The following is a 19,474-nucleotide window of genomic DNA, read 5'->3' on the forward strand; positions in this document are numbered from 1 at the left end:
TAATATTTTGATTTGAACCATAAAATAAACAATTAGCACAAACGTTATGCTAGTCGCTATGATCATATTACATAAAGCTCTGATTGCTGATTAAAATCAATAAAAAAAAAAGAAAGGGCTAAACTCTACACAGAAGGAGACACGAGGAGGATCTATACACATGACTGTACATTGGCCATCTTTGGACTGTTTTCACTTCTTGTATTGAAGAAGACATGTGACTGCTTCGTATTGGTACCTGAAGAGATATCACACACTTTTGACACAACTCATGAGTTAACATTCATCCCTCAAACTGTGTCCCTTCATCACAGTTTAAACTGTAAGAAATGCTTTATCATTTAGAACATTTGATGGTTTCATATTGGCTTTGAACTTACTTAGATTTTTTTTCTTTTCAGATCACGGTATTATGAACCATGATCGTTCATTTATGATATTCCTAATCCCGTAAATTTTACACAAGAGTAAATGTTATGGGTGGTTTCTAAAAAAATGCAAACAAACACTATTCCGGGTACATTTGTTTGTTATTGTTACATCGTACTTTATTTGGTATATCTTGTGGTTGGATTCTTTGGAGGCAATTTTGGTTAAATCTTAATCTTAGACTCTTCTGTGGTTTTGGTATTTTATTGGTTATTTGATTTTCTTAGGTTTTGAAGGGTATGGCTTTTCGGTACAACAAGAAAATACTGCAGAAGAGGTCGTTGGTCATGTTCATGGCAAACACAACAAAAGAAAAGCAGAAGTTGGAAACAGAAAGAAGATAAAATGGCATAGGTTTCTTTCTGTCTTCTTTTTCGTTTTGTGGAAAAACATGACAAACGTATATATGTACTAAGAACAAAGTTTTGTGGAAAAACATGACAAAGGTATATATGTACTAAGAACAAACAGAGTATGTATGAAAATGAGACGTGTGTTGTTTCTAACTTTCTACACTTTGACGATAGTTCTATATTCTCATGTTATGAGGACTTGTAAGGATTAAACACCTGAGGTACCTCAAAATCAATGCTACCACCACTTAACTCTTGTTGCTGCAGCTCCATCGCCATTTTAAGATCCGGGCTGCGTTTTACCATAGAAACCATATAAGAACTTTGTAAAACAATGTTATAGGTTTAAAAAACAAAGTGGAAAAATGGTCTAAAAACAGATGAGAGTTTAGAAAGTAGGAGATATTTACTCAATCTCCATGCCTTCTTTTGATGAACTGTTGATGCCGAAGATATAATCCTGATAAAGAAAATAAAAGGATTTCAAAATTAGTAAATTCCATGAAATTTCTAAGCGATAAAAGAAAAAACAAAATCCAGAAGCAGGAGAGGAGTGTCCATACCGCAGTATTACTGACTGCACTCTGTTGATCCCATTTGCCACTGTCACAGTTAAAGACCTTGAACTCACCATTCACGAAGACAGAATCGCCACTAACCTGAAATTTTTGAAACCATACCATAGCAAATAGCAATTAAGATCCTTTGAATATAATCTTCTCTTTACAAGGATAACTAATACATGATTCGTAAATACCTGGTATAATTTCTCCCAAACCACATCTCGCTCGTTCAGGTAGCCTTCATCAGTAACCAAGGTATAGAGTGCATTATCATGCTGCAAAATTAGAGTAAAAAATAAGGATCGAAACACAAATAACCTTCTAGACTGCTCTAAAAACGCTGTACATATAAGTAGTAATATAACCTTCAGCATGGTGTAGAAGTGATTGTTGCGGAAGAAGACACAAAGTTCACCTTCTATAAGTTCTTCTTGCAAGTAATAGATTCTGGAGGAAATGATCATCAATTAATATAGAGATAAAAAACCAATTACAGAAAACTCTCCAAATCAAACAATACCACCACTCACCCAATATCAGTTAACTGGCTGAGATTATTGCTCAGAAAGTTTTTGATCAGTTTACCTGCAATTTCAACCATGGTGAAGTTATAGTCTTGAGAAGAACAGGAATTATATGAAGTTGTCTCTCTATATATTATACAAATGTATTGAGCTTACCATCTTCTGATGTGAGCCCATTTGTATCCCTCTCTTCAATAACTGGAGACCCTAAGCTTACACATTCAGCTTCATACCGGGGTTTGTCATCATCTTGGGAGCTGCCACTAAGATCTGGAAAATGCAGTACGCAGGTTTTGCGTAAGAAACTTCAAATCTGACATCTTCAGATGCACTGTTCACACAGAGTTACCGATGAGGTTACCTGGATTGATAGAAGTTACAGCTTCAGACTTGAGTGGAATCTCAGAACTGCTGTCAATTTTGATTGACTCCAGATTAGCTTTCTCTGCAGAGATTGTGTCAGAAGATGTCACATGCAAAGCATTCGTTTTGCTGCTCTTCTCAGTCTCAACCTCACAAACCGTATCATCTCCCAATTCTGTTGAAGATAACTGACCATGGTCAAGAGCTCCACTGCTCTTCGTAATTGATGTTGCCGAACATACCACTTCCCCGACATCAAAATCTGTCTCATCTTCTGATTCCTTAGAAAAAAATTGATCATCACATTTGGACTGATGACAGATATTACTACTGCCAGGGGTTATAGTATCCACAGAATCTAGCAATGTGTCATCCTCAGACACAGACTCTCCTCCACTGCTTGAGTCTCTGCAAGTATCAAAACCAAGCTTTTCTCTTTCAGATAATTTCAAGGCTCGAAGCAACACTATTTCTTCTTCAACATCTCCCCTTCTCAATCTACCATGCTCTGCAGATGTAGGTGTAGAGTCAGCGAAGGAACTTGTTTTCGAGCAACGTTGTGAAGGAACCTCTAGAGTTGCAGTAAAATCGATAGAGCGTTCGATTTGACAGCTTCGAGCCTGTGTCTCCAAGGTAACAAGCCCGGTCATCAGATCATTATAAGACTTGCATCCAATTGCAGTAGCAGTTTGAAAATCCTGGAGGAAAATAAGTCACCGTTATAACCTTTCTATCACTCCATTTTTTTTCAAAAATTTACAAATGGAAGATGCCATTGAAACAAGAAACAACCATAAAAATGATGTACCTCGTTATCAACAATCCATCCGTGACATAAGGGAATCTTCAGTGATTGAAATATAGCAAGCTCAGGTGTTAACTCAAAATCATCAATACTGCAAGCAAGTAAACATTTTCGGTTAATGATGAAGGTGTTTCTAAGTACGTATTAAAACGAGGAAACATATAAACAGAGGATTAGCTTTACCTCCTGAATCTTATATTGACATTAATGCCATCTGCAAAGCGTTGGAGGAGATCAATGGCATCAGAAAGGTTCTTGATATACTCATCATCATAGCTCTGCACATGAGAAAGAAGAACAGAAAATGAACCTCATCATCGTAATTCAGGGGAAAAAGATAACAAAATCATCATCGTAAGTCAGTTTTGTAACATTACATCAACACCACTGGTGGCCTCAAACAGGACGTCGGCCACAAGACTCAGCAATTTATCTTGAGAAACTTGAAAACAGTTCGCATATAGTTTCATCTTGTTTCTCAAGAGAAGAACATTACCTGTTTCATACCAAGAACACAAACGAATCTTAATAATCTGATCCAAAAACGATTTCAGTTTAACAATTGCAGAGAATCATCAGTTTAAGAAAATGAAAAACGAAAAATTTAAAGAAGATCAAGATATTAACACCAACATTCCAGTTCCGTTCCCTATTCGATCGTCTAAGCGAAGTTCAAAAACCCTAGAAAGCGAAAATTGGGGGCGAGAAAGGGAACACATACAAATGGCGATCAGAGGACACGGTCCATTCTCGTTCTGGAGAATGATTCGCGTCTTTCTTCCAAAAAAATAGACCTCCTTCGTCTTGTAAGTGATGACACGCTTCCCAGTTTCGTTCTGCGATTCCCGATTCGTCTTCGTCATTTTCGGCGGGAAAATCCGAAGAACGAGAAGGAGGTTGAGAGGAATCCGTCGCAATTGAAGATCACTGGAAATCGAAAAAGTGGTGCTTTGTTGATAAATCTTCTTCTCTAAGTCAAGACAAGTTCAATCGAAGAGGAAACTTCTTCTGGGAATTTCTGAAGAAATAACGCAAGCAAAGTAGAGTGAGCGTCATGGGTTGTTCATATGAAGTTTCATATAAAGCAAGAGGAGAGAAATTTGATTCCGAAATGGGTTTGGTCTTTACTAAACCGAAACCGGAACTAACCAAACCGAAATTAGTATGGTTATACTATACCGCCTCAAAGAAATTGACTTCATCGCATTACTTGTTGCGGTTTGATCTGACTGCGATTGGGAACCACCCTATTTGCTTAATCAATCTAATTACTCCTTTCGGATTTGACTTTCTTGATTTTGTTTCTTGTTTTCGTTTTTTTTTTTTTTAAAATTTCTACGTTTCCTTGAGCTTGTTGTTGATTAAAGAAAAAGGTAAAATACATAGTATACAACCCTTGAAAAATATTTACAAACTTCTTTTTTTTTGGTCTAAAGAAAATATTTAACTTCAAACTCGTGAATGATAAACATTATTTTTTATGTGTAATAGGATAAACAATTAAAAAATATAAAATGTGAGATATGATAGTAGATAAAAATAACTATATATTGGGATGAGAAATCAAAACAAAGATATTAAAGGAATTACATTTTGTTTTGAAGCTATGAAAAGAGGTTAAGTTTTCTTACCTTGTACTTATACATCAAATGTCATATAAATTTTAGTTATTATTAATGATGTATCTAATTTTTTATTCTGACTTTCTCCCGTCTTTTCTCTTTCTTTACCTAAACATTAACATATTTTCAAATAGGAAATTGGTTTGAAACATCAATGAATAAGAAACAAAACAAAAACTTATATTCGTTTTTGAGGATTGTTGTATGATTTCTTTGCAAAATTGGCCATACAAAGCTCCAAACAGGTTTGCTAGAATAGGTTACATTATAGACACTGGTGTTTGCCAAACTGCTTATAAATGTGCCCAAGTTCATCTCCTACCATTGGGGAAAGATATTTGCAGGAGTAAAAAGAGAAGTTGGTTTGTTGTTGCTACTACCAGAAAATTCTCATGGGACTACAAGATTAACCGCTGCTATTATGGCCGAAATACCCTTTGAGATTCAAAATGTGCAAATCTTGTCCATTTTTGTCTTTCATCTTCTACTTTTCATACATTATAGCTTCATGTTCTACTTTTTAAATTTGTCAAATGGAAATCTTGAAACACATCATGCATCTCGTTTTCACATTTCTCTTTCTTATTAAGGCAATGTAAACTTTAGAAAAAAGTTGATTTTTGCCTGATTGTTAGTATAATGAATGACTTGTTAATTGAATAATTAAAATTATGTTCAGTGGAATATATTTTGTTGCATCAAATATTGTGAAACCAATCTTTACTGTTTGTGTTTAGCATAGATGGATAAAGCAATGCACATCAAAACCATTCTTATTAGTATATAATAATAAGACATACACAAATTAATAATATATTCATCGTAATTACTATATCATTTGGATAGATATCCTTCTATAATGAAGTGTACCAATAAATCTCGTGAGTGGGGTACGAACTCAATATTTCAACGGTACCTACCAAAGAAGATTTGAGCGGTGCAATTGGAAAAGAGATCATGGAAGAGGAATGAAGTGCAGTTCGGGTCGGGTCGGGTCGGGTCGTGATTGTCTCATGGATTGTAGAGAGGAAACAAAGACATGTAAAATGAGCTATAAATTGAATGCGATGAAACCATGTTGCGGTTTAAGTCAAGCTCCCATATTAATAAGGCGACTGCTTTTGGTATCAATCTTTAGTTTGATAATTTTATTAAAAAAAAATCTTGTACATTTGTGATTTTCTATAATTCCATTCGGATTTGGCTTTCTTGATTATTATTTTTTTGGTTTCGTTATTAGAAATTTCTAGTTCTCCTTTGAGCTTGTTGTTGATCTGTCTCTCTTGAGTTTTTATACTTCTTGTTGAACTAGGTTTTCGTTCTTATATATGCTATTTTGAGCTAAACCTTCATCTTGAAAGATAAACCATAGTCGCTGTTTTTGCCCGTATATTGGCTCATAGATTGACCATCAAGCGTATGCATCAAATTCATATGAATATAAACTTTTAGTTTTGCCATCCATCTAGCACATAATTCATGTGTAGCTTATTAATGATCACTTTACAGATTTACACTGGTGCTGACGTCATAAGTCATAACGTCATAAATAGTCTAAGAATAAGCATATGAAACTCGACCAAAAAAAGAAAAATACTTCTGTTAGAATTTCCAATTTATATACAGGGAGAAGAACTTTGACAAGACGTTCAATGAAAGAAAACTTGACCTTCGTAGATTTTGGAGATCATTTGATCATGTAACTACCACTTATACCAGATTTGCTTTCGTTTATCACTAAAAAAATATTTGGAAAAGAGAAACATAGGTTTCTTGTTAAAAAATAAATAATATGTTAGAAAAAGTTTTATATGTTAAGGAAACGCAATTTAACAAGAATTACTTGCTGGCTAGAAAAAAAAATCAGAAAGAACAAGAAAACACACATTACTAGTTGAGCTCAATTGGTGAAAGGGATGTGGTCCTCCTAGCGTGCGACACCTGTATCGAGATATGAAAAGATGAATACAATTAGTTAAGTACAAATGTTATTAAATGTCTGATTAGTATATTAAATAGCATCCAATAGTGGGATAACCACTTGCTTATGTAGATTAGTTACACTAATTAAAATAACGCGGGGAAACGAATAAAGTAGTAAAAGCTAGACGGAGCGGAGCTGTCACATGATAACTTGTCCACGTGGTTCGATTTAACTGGTCTGTCACAGACGCGTGAGTACGGTGACTCGGTGAGAGTATGGTCCCTGTTATAATAACCTGGAGTATTATCAATCACCATCGCTTCCTCACCTCGATTACACCATCATTATTATTTAATTATCCCGTAAATCTCTCTATTTACCTGTAACAACTAACAACTCGTAAAAATCAGAAAAATGTGTAGGACATCTTTTTTTTCTGTCAACAAGACGACTAATTTGACGTTTATACATCACGAAATAGTATAGAAACTTTTATAAAAAAATTTGTTATTTATATATATACGTCGTACGAGAGGTTCTTGTATACTTAATTTAAAATCCAAAAGAAAGAAAAGTCATATCGTGAATTTTGATGTACTTGTCAATGTCATCCTATTGGAACTTATTTTATTATATAATATATATATGCCTTCAATTTAGACTGCTGACAGAAATAACAATTTTGGATTAAAGTTTTTACCAAAAGAAGAAAGAAATTACGTAATGCTGTTTCTAAAAATAAAAGTCAGCCAGGTCTAGGGTTATATAGAGTATAGACCACTATAGGCATAAGAGAAAATGGCAATTGTGATAAAAAGCAGAAAAAGAAAAGAAAAAAAGAGAGGCTATTATCAAATTTCATTCATTCTAAAAGCATAATGTAAAAAAAATAAGTTTTTGTTCTCTCTCCCCTCCTTCATCATAAATCTAGGGTTTCTAAGAAGTTCCCAGCAATCTGTCACTCCTCTTCCCAAAATCTCTCTCTTTTTTGCTTTCTCTCTCTTTATCCACTCACACATACACAGTTACAAAGAGGGTAAATCTCGAAATCCGTCTTCAGTTTTTTCCGTTAATTCATATTCTATTTATAGCAGATAATTATTGCTCTCATTTTCTTCTAAAAGAAGTCAAATCAAAGCATATCTTCTTTCCCGATCCTACTTGTTGTTGCTCTTGATGTTCTTCTGAACCATAACATATCTTAATTAAGTTTAATTTCAGGATACTGTTCGTTTTAATGAGTTAAGTAAATCTTTGTCTTTTTTGGTTTGTTTGTTTGGCTGAGATTTAATTAAAGCAGAAGGTTTGGATTTGTATTAGGCTTAATAAGAAGGAAAAGATGGTGAGGGGAAAGACGGAGATGAAGAGGATAGAGAACGCAACGAGCAGGCAAGTGACTTTCTCCAAGAGAAGAAATGGTCTTTTGAAGAAAGCTTTCGAATTATCTGTCCTTTGTGATGCTGAAGTTGCTTTGATCATCCTCTCTCCAAGATCCAAAATCTATGAGTTCTCTAGCTCAAGGTACATTTCTTTTTTCCACCCCTCTCCTTTTGTTTTTCTTTTCTACTTGTGCTAAATCGATTTATTGATCCCGTTTTGATTAGGGACTAATCTAATCCCATCCATTTTTCACCATAATTAGTAGCTTCGATTCATTTTATTATTTTCAAAGCCGTGATGGAGAGTGAGATAATGATGATTTTGGTTTCTAGACAAAGTAGTTAGTAAATCGGAGAAAGAAATTGAAGTATTTTTATAGGACTGAAGTAGTAATCAGATTTACATGGCACTTCAATCTATGATATATATATATATATGTATGTATATATGTGTACGTGTTATGAGCCATTTACTTCTCGCTGTAGATGAGTTGATATTTCTGTCTCTTTCTCTCTCTCTTTAACGAGATATTTTTGATATGGAAACAGCTTTAGTTTACAAATATCTGATGTTTATCCCTTTATAACAAAGAAAAGTCAATGCTAGCTATCAGTAAATATGTAGCTAGTTATATGTAGCAGAATTTATATGACTTTTGAGCATAGTGTCCTTAATTACTCAAATTAGGCCTTACATGTGTTATCAAAATGTCCATGAATTAGGCGAAATAGCCATATGGAATTAACGATTATTTTCCTTATGAAGACATGTGTACCATTTGTCTCTGAGTCTGTCTCTACATATGTTTATATACAAATTTGTGTGTGTGTTTGTGTGGGTATGTGCGAGTTTGGTTTGCTCTTCCATATATTCGATGTATATAAGTAATTATTTTTACACATTCGGGAAAGTATGAATGGATTACTTGTAAGAACATGTCTAAGCATACGGTGACTACATATATAAAACATTTGTCTTCAGATATATATGTGAGTCTACTTATATACTTAATGGATATATATATGTTTGTATATCTATGTAATAATGTGGCAACAAAGAGGCATCTTGCTTCACTTTTCACCTACAAAACGCTTACTTCAGCAATGGCAGTGAAGGAGTCAGCGCATGTGTGTAGATCAGAATTATATTCATTTTCTATGTTTTCTCTTACTTTCATTTATTGAGTTACGATTGTACTTGTTTTTTTGATTATGCTGGTTAAGCATAGCCTAAAGAATTAGGCACTTAAACAATATACGTGTCTTTTGAGCAAATCTAAGAGAGGTTAATCACAATTAACTAGGCATTGTTAACCACAGAATCATAGTTCTTAACGCAATATTTTAAAGGGTAAAGCTTATTAATTTCGATATCGATCTGAGCATGTCCATGTGCTGCCTGACCCTGCATATATATATATATATATGTGTATATAATGCTGAATCATAAATCTTAATTTCATAAACTATTCCTATGGTTTTTACTATTTATTCTGCATTGTAAGTAAAGAGGAACAAATCTTTTATTTTCAGTTTACCAAAAGAATACTTTGTTTCGAAAATTTTGGGGTATTGAAACTAAAGATGGTTTAAATATAAAGTGAACTTATTCTATATCAATGGTTAATAAAAAAATTAAATATATAGCATTCATAAATTAATAATTAGGTAAGTAGTAAATAGAATTTTTTGTTTTATCCATTATTATCCTTTTAACTTTACTTATTTACATAAATTGCCATTAGTTTTTTTTTGCACATGGCATTACTGAAGATACTGTTCATCATCGCTGATACTATTCATCTAAGAGAAATTTTTTTTTTATTATTGGATAACTATTTAGTTAACATAAAATATATGAAAGTTATCGCTATAAGTTTGTGTTAATTTTGTTATCATATAATATACTAACATGTTAACAAATATATATGATAATTATAAGTGATAACAAATATATCAGATAATTATAACGTGATAATTTCAAAATTTTGTAATAAAATATTAACATGTTATCGCTATAAATATGAAAGTTTGTGTTAAATATGAAAGTTATTGCTATAAATTTGTGTTAACTTTGTTATCATATAATATATTAACATATTAACAAATATATATGATAATTATAAATGTTAACAAATATATCAGATAATTATAACGTGATAATTCCAAAATTTTGTAATAAAATATTAACATATTTACAATAATATTTGTTAAAAATAAAATATTAACACTAATAATCGAGAAATATAGCACGTTAACAATAATATAACGATAATATTTATATTTATACATAATGTATATAAAATATTAACAATAATTTACAGTAATTTATTTAGAATATTGATAATAATTAAAAAATTATCGTGATAACTGCGATATAGCAAAATTTTGGAGAATAAAAGTAATATAGTTTTTTTATAGTGAATAGTTCTATGAGATCTACACTCAAAAGGTATCTCTTAATTTTGATAACATCTATTACCCTTTATTACAATTACTCTTAAATATATTGATATCATGTATAAACTATACAATATCTGATCCTCGAAACAGGAGATCATATCCTAACTTTTGGGAACAATTGTAGTATGTATTATCCACATGATTCTTTTTACATTGTATGTAGAATAATTAGGCAGAGTGGCAATTATTTTGAGATAAATTAAGAAATAGCTATAAACAACTATAATAATATTTTGGACGATTTTGTTATTCGTTTAACTATTAAAAAAAATCATGATATTTATGTAAGATGTTATTATGGTGACGTCTAATTTATTAAATAAAGATTTTAACAGAATTGTTTTAACTATTATTATTAAGTGGGAGTAGAGGGATTTTTCTTTTCAATCCCATATAAATTTTCTATGTAGATATCTAAATACCTAATATATTTCTATTTTTAATATATTTATTCACGAATACAATATAAAATATCATTTTAGTTTAATAAAATAACGTGTTCAATCAAAAATAACTAAAACTTTTGGACGGTTTTATAAGAAGAGGTCACATTATTGTCATCTACCTAATTAATTTTTGAATATAATCAATAATAAGTCATGATGGTTTATTATTTTGAATGCCAATAGAAAATGAGATCAATTATATAGAAACTCACATAAATAGTTTTTTCTTTTCATTCACACACACACACATATACACACATATATATATATATATATATATTAACTTTAGAATTCTAATATGATAATATATAAAATAGTGATTTTAATTGTTGGAAAATGAAGTGAAAAGGCTTAGTTTTGACTCCGTACATTTTTTGTTTCGTTGACTTTATTTATAATTTTCAGTATAGCAAATACAATAGAACGATATCAGAGACGAGTAAAAGAAATTGGGATTAACAATAAGAGAGATGATGATTCTCAGGTAATCAACACTCTTACTAAATCTTTCATCTGAATTATGCTTAAAATCAATTCTCATTCAATGGGTTTTACATATTGTGGATGAGTAATTTTTCATAAATATTCTTTTTGTGTGCTTAAACGTTCGCCGACTATACTACTTACTTACTCTACAGCAAGCAAGAAGCGAAACATCTGGCTTGACAAAAAAGATTGAGCAGCTAGAGATATCTAAACGGTTTGGAACTCGTAATATCTTATGAAAAAATAACTTATTATTATTATTAATATTAGGAACTGTAAGACAATTTTACTATAAAATTGCAGAAAACTGGTTGGAGAAGGTATTGATGTATGTTCTATTGAGGAGCTGCAACAGTTAGAGAATCAGTTGGAGCGAGGCTTGACCAGGATAAGAGCCAAGAAGGTACTGTTGTTATTTACCAAAAAAATACAACATAATATCACACTGAATGCTCATAAATTATAATATGAACATTTTCAAAAATATCGATTTTATTCATACATACACTCACTCGTCATTTCCAGTGATAAATGAAATTAGGATTCATTCAAATATCCTCGTTTTTATGCGAGTTTATAATATTAAGTGTGGATGTACTATATGTTATGTTTACTTAGGAGTGTATGATGGAAGTTGTATGTTCATATTTTTGCATTTTCAACTACCCATTTGAACCAAAATCCTTTTTTTTTTTTTATGAAAACATGTTTCATATTAATTAGAACGTACGGGATAAGGATTCAGGAGTTTTTAATTAATGTTTTTTTTTTAATGCATTTGGTTTTGGTGTGTTGTCTCTCTGAATTAGGTCGAAGAGATTTTTTTAAGTTTATGGGAAATCAACTTCCAACATTCAGTTTTGTTCTCTAAGATAATTAGAGTCAAAAAGAAGCTAAGCTAGTCTCTTTCTCTTTTTTTTTTTTTTTTTTTTTTTCTCTCACGTTAAGCACGGCTCCAGTTACAAGAGATCAAAATCAGTCGCAGGCTCATATCAGAACAATACATGTTCTATACTTCTATTAAACATTTAACATGCTATTTAATTACGGCCTGTTGCGTTCCATGCATGAGTATATCATTGATGTGTGCATGGTTTGCATGGCTTCACCAATCGTATTATATATCATCGTCAAGATAATATTGTAGTTAAGAGTATCTACTATACAACTACATATGCTGTGGATATATGCAGAGCTGGCCCTGATGCCAAGCATGGGTTTGCGGCCTTATTTTTTATACAAATTTTTTTTTTAATTTGTGGCCCATTTTTCTTTAGTTATAAAATTGTCTATTTTTTTTAGTTATAAAACGGCCCATTTGTTATTTTAGCTTACAGCCACTTAAAACTCAGGGCCGACTCTAGATATATGGTCCAAAGATTCATTGGAATATACATGCGAATGTCTATTCAATAAATTATTTTTACTAAGGAACTTTTTGCTTACATCTATTTGTATATTCAATTATTTTCAGTACCAATTACTCCGTGGAGAAATTGAAAAGCTGAAGGAAGAGGTAAAACAAAATTCACCTTTGCCTTTTTTCTTTCTCTAAATGTATGTTCGTATATTTATATATGATTACATAAATAATCATTTTTATTTCGATTTTCAACACTTGAAGTAAGAAATAACTCTGCTTTCCTTGTCAAAAAATTAGGGGAGGAATCTTATTAAGGAAAATAAAGAACTGAAGCAGAAGGTACCATTTTTTTTCTATCTTCTGTAGCTAGTCATGATGCGATTATTATTATGAAATGTATATGGTCTTTGATTAATACTTTTGGTAAATTGTGTAAATAAAAGTGGCGTGGAATGGGAGCAATAGTAGCATCATCATCATCAACCTTATCATCATCAGAAGTGAACATAGATGACAATGACACTACCATGGAAGTGGAGACTGGTTTATTCATTGGACCTCCTGAGACAAGACAATCCAAAAAAATCCCTCCTCAAAACTAATTTCACAACTTCAAAAAATATGTTTACTACTAATGTATGAACTTTTTTTTGCCTTTTCGTCCATGAATCTGAGATATCAATAATCTTTGAATCTCGTGTGTTTAACTTGTTCTTAGTCAAGGATTTAAACTTACAAATTTACCTGTAAAATACGTTTATTATTCGGTCCTTTTAGTTTTTTTTACCTGCGTCTTCAGTATAAAAACAATAATATAACTTATACAGCTAAACAAGGCACTATGATCAGCTAATTCGGCAATTTTGAATTTTTATTTTTTGGAGATGCGTAGCTCAACTGATAGTGTAATGTAGTTAATTTGTGTAAATTTTAATTCGGCAAAACAATTTTATTTGTATATCTGAGTTTGTGTAATGTAAGTTCATTTGGAAAGTTCAACATGAGAAAGTGTTCAAGGATACTAAACGGGAACCACCAGGATGTGTGGAAGTAAACTATGTAACAATATTTTTCGATATTGGACAATCAATCATGGAGTCGTGTGGTACTGACAAAAGAACAACACTATGTAATAATAGTTTCTTAAAATCAAACTCGAACTTTAGAATCTTGAAGCAGTCACAGTAAAAATGTTTTTCTTTTTTTATAAGTAAAGTTTACATTCTTCTTACACAAAAAAAAACACTTTAAACTTAAAAGTAAATTGAATAGCAATTCATCTATATCATAACAAAATCATTATAGTAAGGAAAGCAAAATTGGTCGTTCATTCTGATTTCTGATTCTTAAAACCGAGAAGTAACTCCAATTCTCAAAATACCGACAATACATTGAACAACCCGAACTAAAACCGAATTGGTTAACCAATAGTTTACGTATAGTAATCTAAAGAGAATAAAAGTGATTAGCCATAAGCCTTTTGGAAGGGGGACCATTCACCCTCAAAAGAAAAAGTTAGATTGAGTCCTGTCGCTTTCCGGCGAATTTGGTTCTGTACATACTTCAGACATTTCCTCTTTTTCACTTTTTTTTTTTTGTTTGGTTCAATTTGTATAGTTTGCGTCTCTTTATCGCAATTTCTATATCCTCCTTTCTCTTCATCATATTCGCAACCTTTGTAACACATTAAGTGCCGTGTGTCTCAAGCTTTTTGTCAATATGGGTTGCATGATTTCTTCCCGGAAAAAGAAACAGGCGACAAAAGGGTCGCCGGAAAACCGTCCTCGCTTCCACATTCCTACATCACAAACTATAATAGATGATGATGATCAAGCCCAGAAGGATACAAAATTGTTGAAGATGAGTGATAAATTAGGACCCAAGGAGCTGAAGAGAGAGGAAAGTGTTCTTGTTGTTAATTCTCATCCTCGGTCATCGGAATTAGCTGCCTCCGGTTGGCCACCGTGGCTTATCTCTGCCGCTGGTGAAGCGCTTGTCGGTTGGATCCCTGGCCGTGAATCTCACTTCGAGAAGCAAGAACAAGTCCCTCTTCTCTCTCTAAGAATCTCTCTTCTTTATCTAAGAATCTCTGTTCTTACTCATTCTTCTTGATAAACAAACTTATTCTCTGTCTCTGCAACAGATTGGAGGAGGAACATTCAGTAAGGTGTTCAAAGGTAGAGATCTTCTCCGTAATAAAACCGTAGCTTTGAAGAGAATCCGATTTGATCTCAGCGACTCAGAAAGCATCAAGTGTATAGCCAGAGAGATCATAATCCTGCGGAAGCTAGATCATCCCAATGTCATCAAATTGGAAGGATTAATGCTAGTAGACCACGATTCCTCTATCCTCTACATGATCTTTGAGTACATGGAACATGACCTTTTGGGACTCTCTTCATTACTCGGTGTCGAATTCTCAGAACCTCAGGTACTGTCTTATCACTTCTATTAAAAAACTTCGTAGCCATCAATCACATCTCTCTTCTTTTCTGTCAGGTCAAATGCTATATGACGCAGCTCTTAAGAGGGCTTGATCATTGTCACACCAATCATGTACTTCATCGAGATATAAAAAGCTCGAATCTTCTCATAAACGGAAATGGAGTCCTCAAGATTGCGGATTTTGGGTTATCAACGTTCTTTGATCCTCATAACAGTGTTCCATTGACTACACATGTTGTAACTCTATGGTATCGACCTCCTGAGCTTTTGCTTGGAGCCTCTCATTACGGTGTTGGGATTGACTTGTGGAGCACAGGCTGCGTAATCGGTGAATTATACGCTGGAAAGCCTATTCTTCCTGGGAAAAACGAGGTAAACAAACAGTTACATTCCAATCGATCTTGTTTTTACCAAGATAAGCAAAGGTCTCAGACTTTGTTCTCTGCATTCTAAATGTTAGACAGAACAACTGCAAAAGATATTCGAGTTGTGTGGATCGCCTTCAGAGGATTATTGGACAAAACTAAAGCTACAGCTTCCAACTCCAATGAGACCCATGTTTCCATATGGTTCAAATATAGCAGAGACATTCAAAGAGTTTCCAAGTCCTGTTATTTCGCTTCTAGAGACTTTGCTCTCAGTAGACCCAGATTTTCGAGGGAGTGCAGCTAGTGCTCTCAAGAGCGAGGTACATACTTGGGTTTGGATCTTTACATGTTTCTCTGTAAAATGTGGTTTGTTGTTCTTATGATTTAGCTTCTTTTAATATGAAACAGTACTTTAAAACTGAGCCATTGGCTTGTGATCCATCTTCTCTACCAAAATACCCACCCACTAAGGAAATCGACATTAAAATGCGCGATGAAACTAGAAAGCAAGCTTCTCAAAGTAGAAGAATAGATAAACCTCAAGCTGTCCAGCCAATTATATCGGATTCTTCTCTCAGAGAAGCGGTGCAGGTATCTCTAATCTTAGGTTTCTAGGTTTCTCGAGTGTTTCGGCAGAAATCTGAAATAAAACATGATTTAAATGCAGAGCAAATGTCCAGATTCCAGGAGCACAGACAATTCATTTACTAAGTCTTCCGAGGAAGACGAGAATTTGACTTCACCGGATCATTCTACTAGACATATGCAGACAAATAAGGACATGACAACCGAGGATGAATGTGGAGATGAAGTCTCTGACACAGATTTATCTCGACACAATCAGAATCTAGGAGGGTCGATGAATATGGAAGACGACATACCTTGGCCAATGAGTCCATCTAGAGATAACTCAACATCAGTTCTGCCTAGCGTTTATGAGAATGGAACAACTAAGGACATGACAACCGAGGATGAATGTGGAGCAGAAGTCTCTGACACAGATTTATCTCGACACAATCAGAATCTAGGAGGGTCGATGAATATGGAAGACGACATACCTTGGCCAATGAGTCCATCTAGGGATAACTCAACATCAGTTCTGCCTAGCGTTTATGAGAATGGAACATCTTCATCGGCGATAGTAGGCATCAAACACACCCTGACTGAGGATTGTACTGTCAATTAGATTCAATAGTAAAAGAATAGAACAGATTCAAGCACAAATAAACAATATTCTTGGCCAGTATCTTGTTTTTATTCCAAAAAAGAAAAAGAAAATAGAATCAAAGAGATACAATGAGTTTCCCGATTTGGGAGGAAAAATTAAACAGTTCCAAACCACCACATTATTTGAAGAACGGTTGCCACTGAAGGGTTTCTCCAGCAAACATTGGAATGATCTCCCCAAAGGAGAAGGAGAAAACCTCTGGAACCTTCCAAGGAGCTTTCTTCAGTGTGATCTTCGACGAGTTTCTTGGGAGGCCATAGAAATCAGGTCCATTGAAGCTTGTGAAAGCTTCCAACTTGTCAAGCGCACCAGCCTGAACATTAAAGAAGCATCAGCTATGAACATAAGGAAACTCCTAACCGGGATAGTACACTGTTCGAGTAACAAAGTTTACCTCATCAAAGACCTTGGCGTATAAAGACAGGGCAACGGGAGCACTGTAAATACCAGCGCATCCGCAGGATGTTTCTTTTCTTTTCCGCTCATGCGGAGCACTATCTGTGCCAAGGAAGAATTTTTTGCTTCCACTAGTTACAGCTTTAACAATGGCTTGTCCTGTATAATTGAGGTTTAAGCAACAATAATCTTCAGAAAGGAGCTGTAAGAAATGAAATCTTAATGTTCTAGAGAAAAGTGAAGAACATACGGTGTATCTCTCTTTTGAGAACGGGAAGGCAGTAGTTGTGCGGTTGTAATCCACCTTGGAAAAGAGAATTCCGGTTGAGAAGGAGATGTTGTGGTGTGACTGTTGCACCCACAAACCCTAGAACCAACAAAAGGGTATGATGAGCCAAGCAGAATAACAATAACCAAAAGACAATGACTGAGAGCTAAGATAGTTACAAAACCTTCTTTGCAAGATTCAACAAATTTCACAGCATCCATGGTAGTGATGTGTTCCATCACTACTTTCAGCTGCGGAAGGCGTTGGATTAGAGGCTGCAGAACTGTCTCAATGAAGATTTTCTCGCGGTCAAAGACATCAATACACGGGTCTGTGACCTCTCCATGAACCTAACCAAAACATTTTTTAGACAAGATGGTCTAAAAGACTTTAAAAAATCTAATGTGATGTGCCGTTTATTTACCAGCAAAGGCATGTTTTGTTTGACCATCTCTTCTAGTACTGGTAAGCATTTTCCAAAGAGGTCCGTAACACCATCTTGAGAGTTGGTTGTGGCACCGGCAGGATACAGCTTCACCGCATAGACCACACCACTTTCCCCTAAAAACGAGCTTATATATACATAAGCTGAACATTCGCAAGTAGAACCTCAACTTGAAAGATGAAAATGTATCTGACTACTTGCAACATGATGGACAAACAACGGCACAGGTACTTACTGGCAAGCTTGATCTCATCAGGATGGGTTTTGTCAGTCAAATAAAGTGTCATAAGTGGATCAAAGCTGCTCCCATATGGCAAAGCTTTCATGATAGATTCCCGGTAAGTTATGGCAGCTGAAGTGGTTGTAACAGGCGGCTTCAGATTCGGCATCACAATCGCTCTCCTAAAATTACTCGCACTACACACATTCACACAACGCATTTCCCATCAGATAAAACACAAGCATCAAAGAAAATATAGATTGTGTAACTGAGGAATTCATACAGAACAAACAGCAAAGGTTCCATTGTAAACACTAATAACCACCAAAGAGTGATGCAAAAACACACAGAAGCCACACAAAATAAAAACAAAAAAAATTGCAGGAAGTTATATGACCTGTGGGGAACAACAGCCTGAAGAAGATCACCGTCACGGAGATGAAGATGCCAATCATCAGGTTGAGTGATTGTGAGTTCCATTCTTACTGCTCTCGGTTTCACTTTCGTACAAGATCTGTCAAACTTCAGTTTCTGAGATCCAAATCCCTAAAACATGAATAAATATTGGGTCAGCGAGATGCTTCTGAATTTAAATTAAATCAAAATTTGGGTCACGTGACTGAATAATTTGGAGTAAACAAAACAAGACTCAAGAGTGGAGGAGGCAAGAGTACATACACTACAAGGAGAAACCAAAGTCTTTATCATCACAAGACTTTGCAAGATTCGCCTCTTCAAAAGGGCAACAAAAGATAAGGCATTCAACAAGTGAACAAATTAGCATCCATCAAGCAAAATAAGACCAAACGAAAATCTGCATATTATCGCAAACAAGTTGAATTTAAGCTAATAAACCCCATAAGCGAAAACTCTGACTGACAAAACACAACCACATTTCAAAAGTTCATTTAGACATTTAGTCGAACACCTTATCTGCCACATATCTTAAGCTTTAACTATCATATCAAAAGGCTCATGAATCCATCACGACTTCCTCTTAATTTTTTTTTATAAATCAAAGAAAATCAGTTTCTGAAATCCAATTACCACAACTGTATAATCATCTCATCCCCCAAACAATTTATGCAACCTCAAATCACAGAATCTTACCGATTAGAGCAGAGACACTTTGAAATTGAAAAGCAAATGACGGAGATGACGCTGGTGATGGAAAAGATGACTTGAGTGAAAATCTAATTTCTAAACCGGCAAACCAATGATATTATATTAAACCGGTAATAAACCGTACAAATTGGGTTCGGCTCGACAAGTTCATGATCAAGGTTCGGTTCGAGTCGAATCTGTGTCCTTCTGTCGCAACGAGATGGTTAAGTTATCCAAAAGACTGTTAAAGCCACTTGTTAGCCCCACCACGACGACACAT

General features: G+C 34.0%; 4 protein-coding genes across 6 annotated transcripts; 2 read left to right on the plus strand and 2 right to left on the minus strand.

Moving 5' to 3' along the window:
• Window positions 1-118: 118 nt before the first annotated feature.
• Window positions 119-3,946, minus strand: LOC18028588 (ubiquitin carboxyl-terminal hydrolase MINDY-1). The gene is made up of 13 exons (XM_024148743.1): window positions 3,759-3,946; window positions 3,415-3,533; window positions 3,221-3,315; window positions 3,041-3,128; window positions 2,231-2,930; window positions 2,026-2,139; window positions 1,876-1,930; window positions 1,711-1,792; window positions 1,540-1,620; window positions 1,346-1,441; window positions 1,193-1,242; window positions 1,008-1,074; window positions 119-256 (listed from the first exon to the last, which is right to left on the minus strand). The coding sequence occupies exons 1-13, from the start codon at window positions 3,898-3,900 to the stop codon at window positions 119-121; spliced, it is 1,827 nt and encodes a 608-aa protein (XP_024004511.1). The 5' UTR covers window positions 3,901-3,946.
• A 3,496-nt stretch (window positions 3,947-7,442) lies between these two features.
• LOC18028590 (agamous-like MADS-box protein AGL19) lies at window positions 7,443-13,474 on the plus strand. Its single transcript, XM_006413534.2, has 8 exons — window positions 7,443-7,619; window positions 7,904-8,104; window positions 11,277-11,355; window positions 11,510-11,571; window positions 11,661-11,760; window positions 12,832-12,873; window positions 13,018-13,059; window positions 13,164-13,474. The coding sequence occupies exons 2-8, from the start codon at window positions 7,923-7,925 to the stop codon at window positions 13,320-13,322; spliced, it is 666 nt and encodes a 221-aa protein (XP_006413597.2). The 5' UTR covers window positions 7,443-7,619; window positions 7,904-7,922; the 3' UTR covers window positions 13,323-13,474.
• A 965-nt stretch (window positions 13,475-14,439) lies between these two features.
• Window positions 14,440-16,859, plus strand: LOC18028591 (probable serine/threonine-protein kinase At1g54610). The gene is made up of 6 exons (XM_024149755.1): window positions 14,440-14,763; window positions 14,864-15,151; window positions 15,220-15,537; window positions 15,626-15,853; window positions 15,942-16,124; window positions 16,201-16,859. Exons 1-6 carry the CDS (start codon window positions 14,440-14,442, stop codon window positions 16,717-16,719), a joined length of 1,860 nt encoding a protein of 619 aa, XP_024005523.1. The 3' UTR covers window positions 16,720-16,859.
• LOC18028592 (dihydroorotase, mitochondrial) lies at window positions 16,746-19,384 on the minus strand. 3 transcript variants are annotated; one of them, XM_006413537.2, is made up of 9 exons: window positions 19,201-19,384; window positions 18,769-18,822; window positions 18,488-18,636; window positions 18,106-18,287; window positions 17,850-17,986; window positions 17,610-17,775; window positions 17,408-17,524; window positions 17,156-17,316; window positions 16,746-17,074 (listed from the first exon to the last, which is right to left on the minus strand). In XM_006413537.2, the coding sequence occupies exons 2-9, from the start codon at window positions 18,796-18,798 to the stop codon at window positions 16,880-16,882; spliced, it is 1,137 nt and encodes a 378-aa protein (XP_006413600.1). In that variant the 5' UTR covers window positions 18,799-18,822; window positions 19,201-19,384; the 3' UTR covers window positions 16,746-16,879. The 3 variants fall into 3 exon arrangements, with proteins under 3 accessions (XP_006413600.1, XP_006413599.1, XP_024005524.1); XM_006413536.2 differs by lacking the exon at window positions 18,769-18,822; XM_024149756.1 differs by lacking the exon at window positions 19,201-19,384 and having other exon boundaries at window positions 18,769-18,879.
• Between the last annotated feature and the right edge of the window lie 90 nt (window positions 19,385-19,474).

Source organism: Eutrema salsugineum, unplaced genomic scaffold (genome assembly GCF_000478725.1).
Source record: "Eutrema salsugineum unplaced genomic scaffold, Eutsalg1_0 scaffold_1, whole genome shotgun sequence".
Taxonomy (NCBI): domain Eukaryota; kingdom Viridiplantae; phylum Streptophyta; class Magnoliopsida; order Brassicales; family Brassicaceae; genus Eutrema; species Eutrema salsugineum.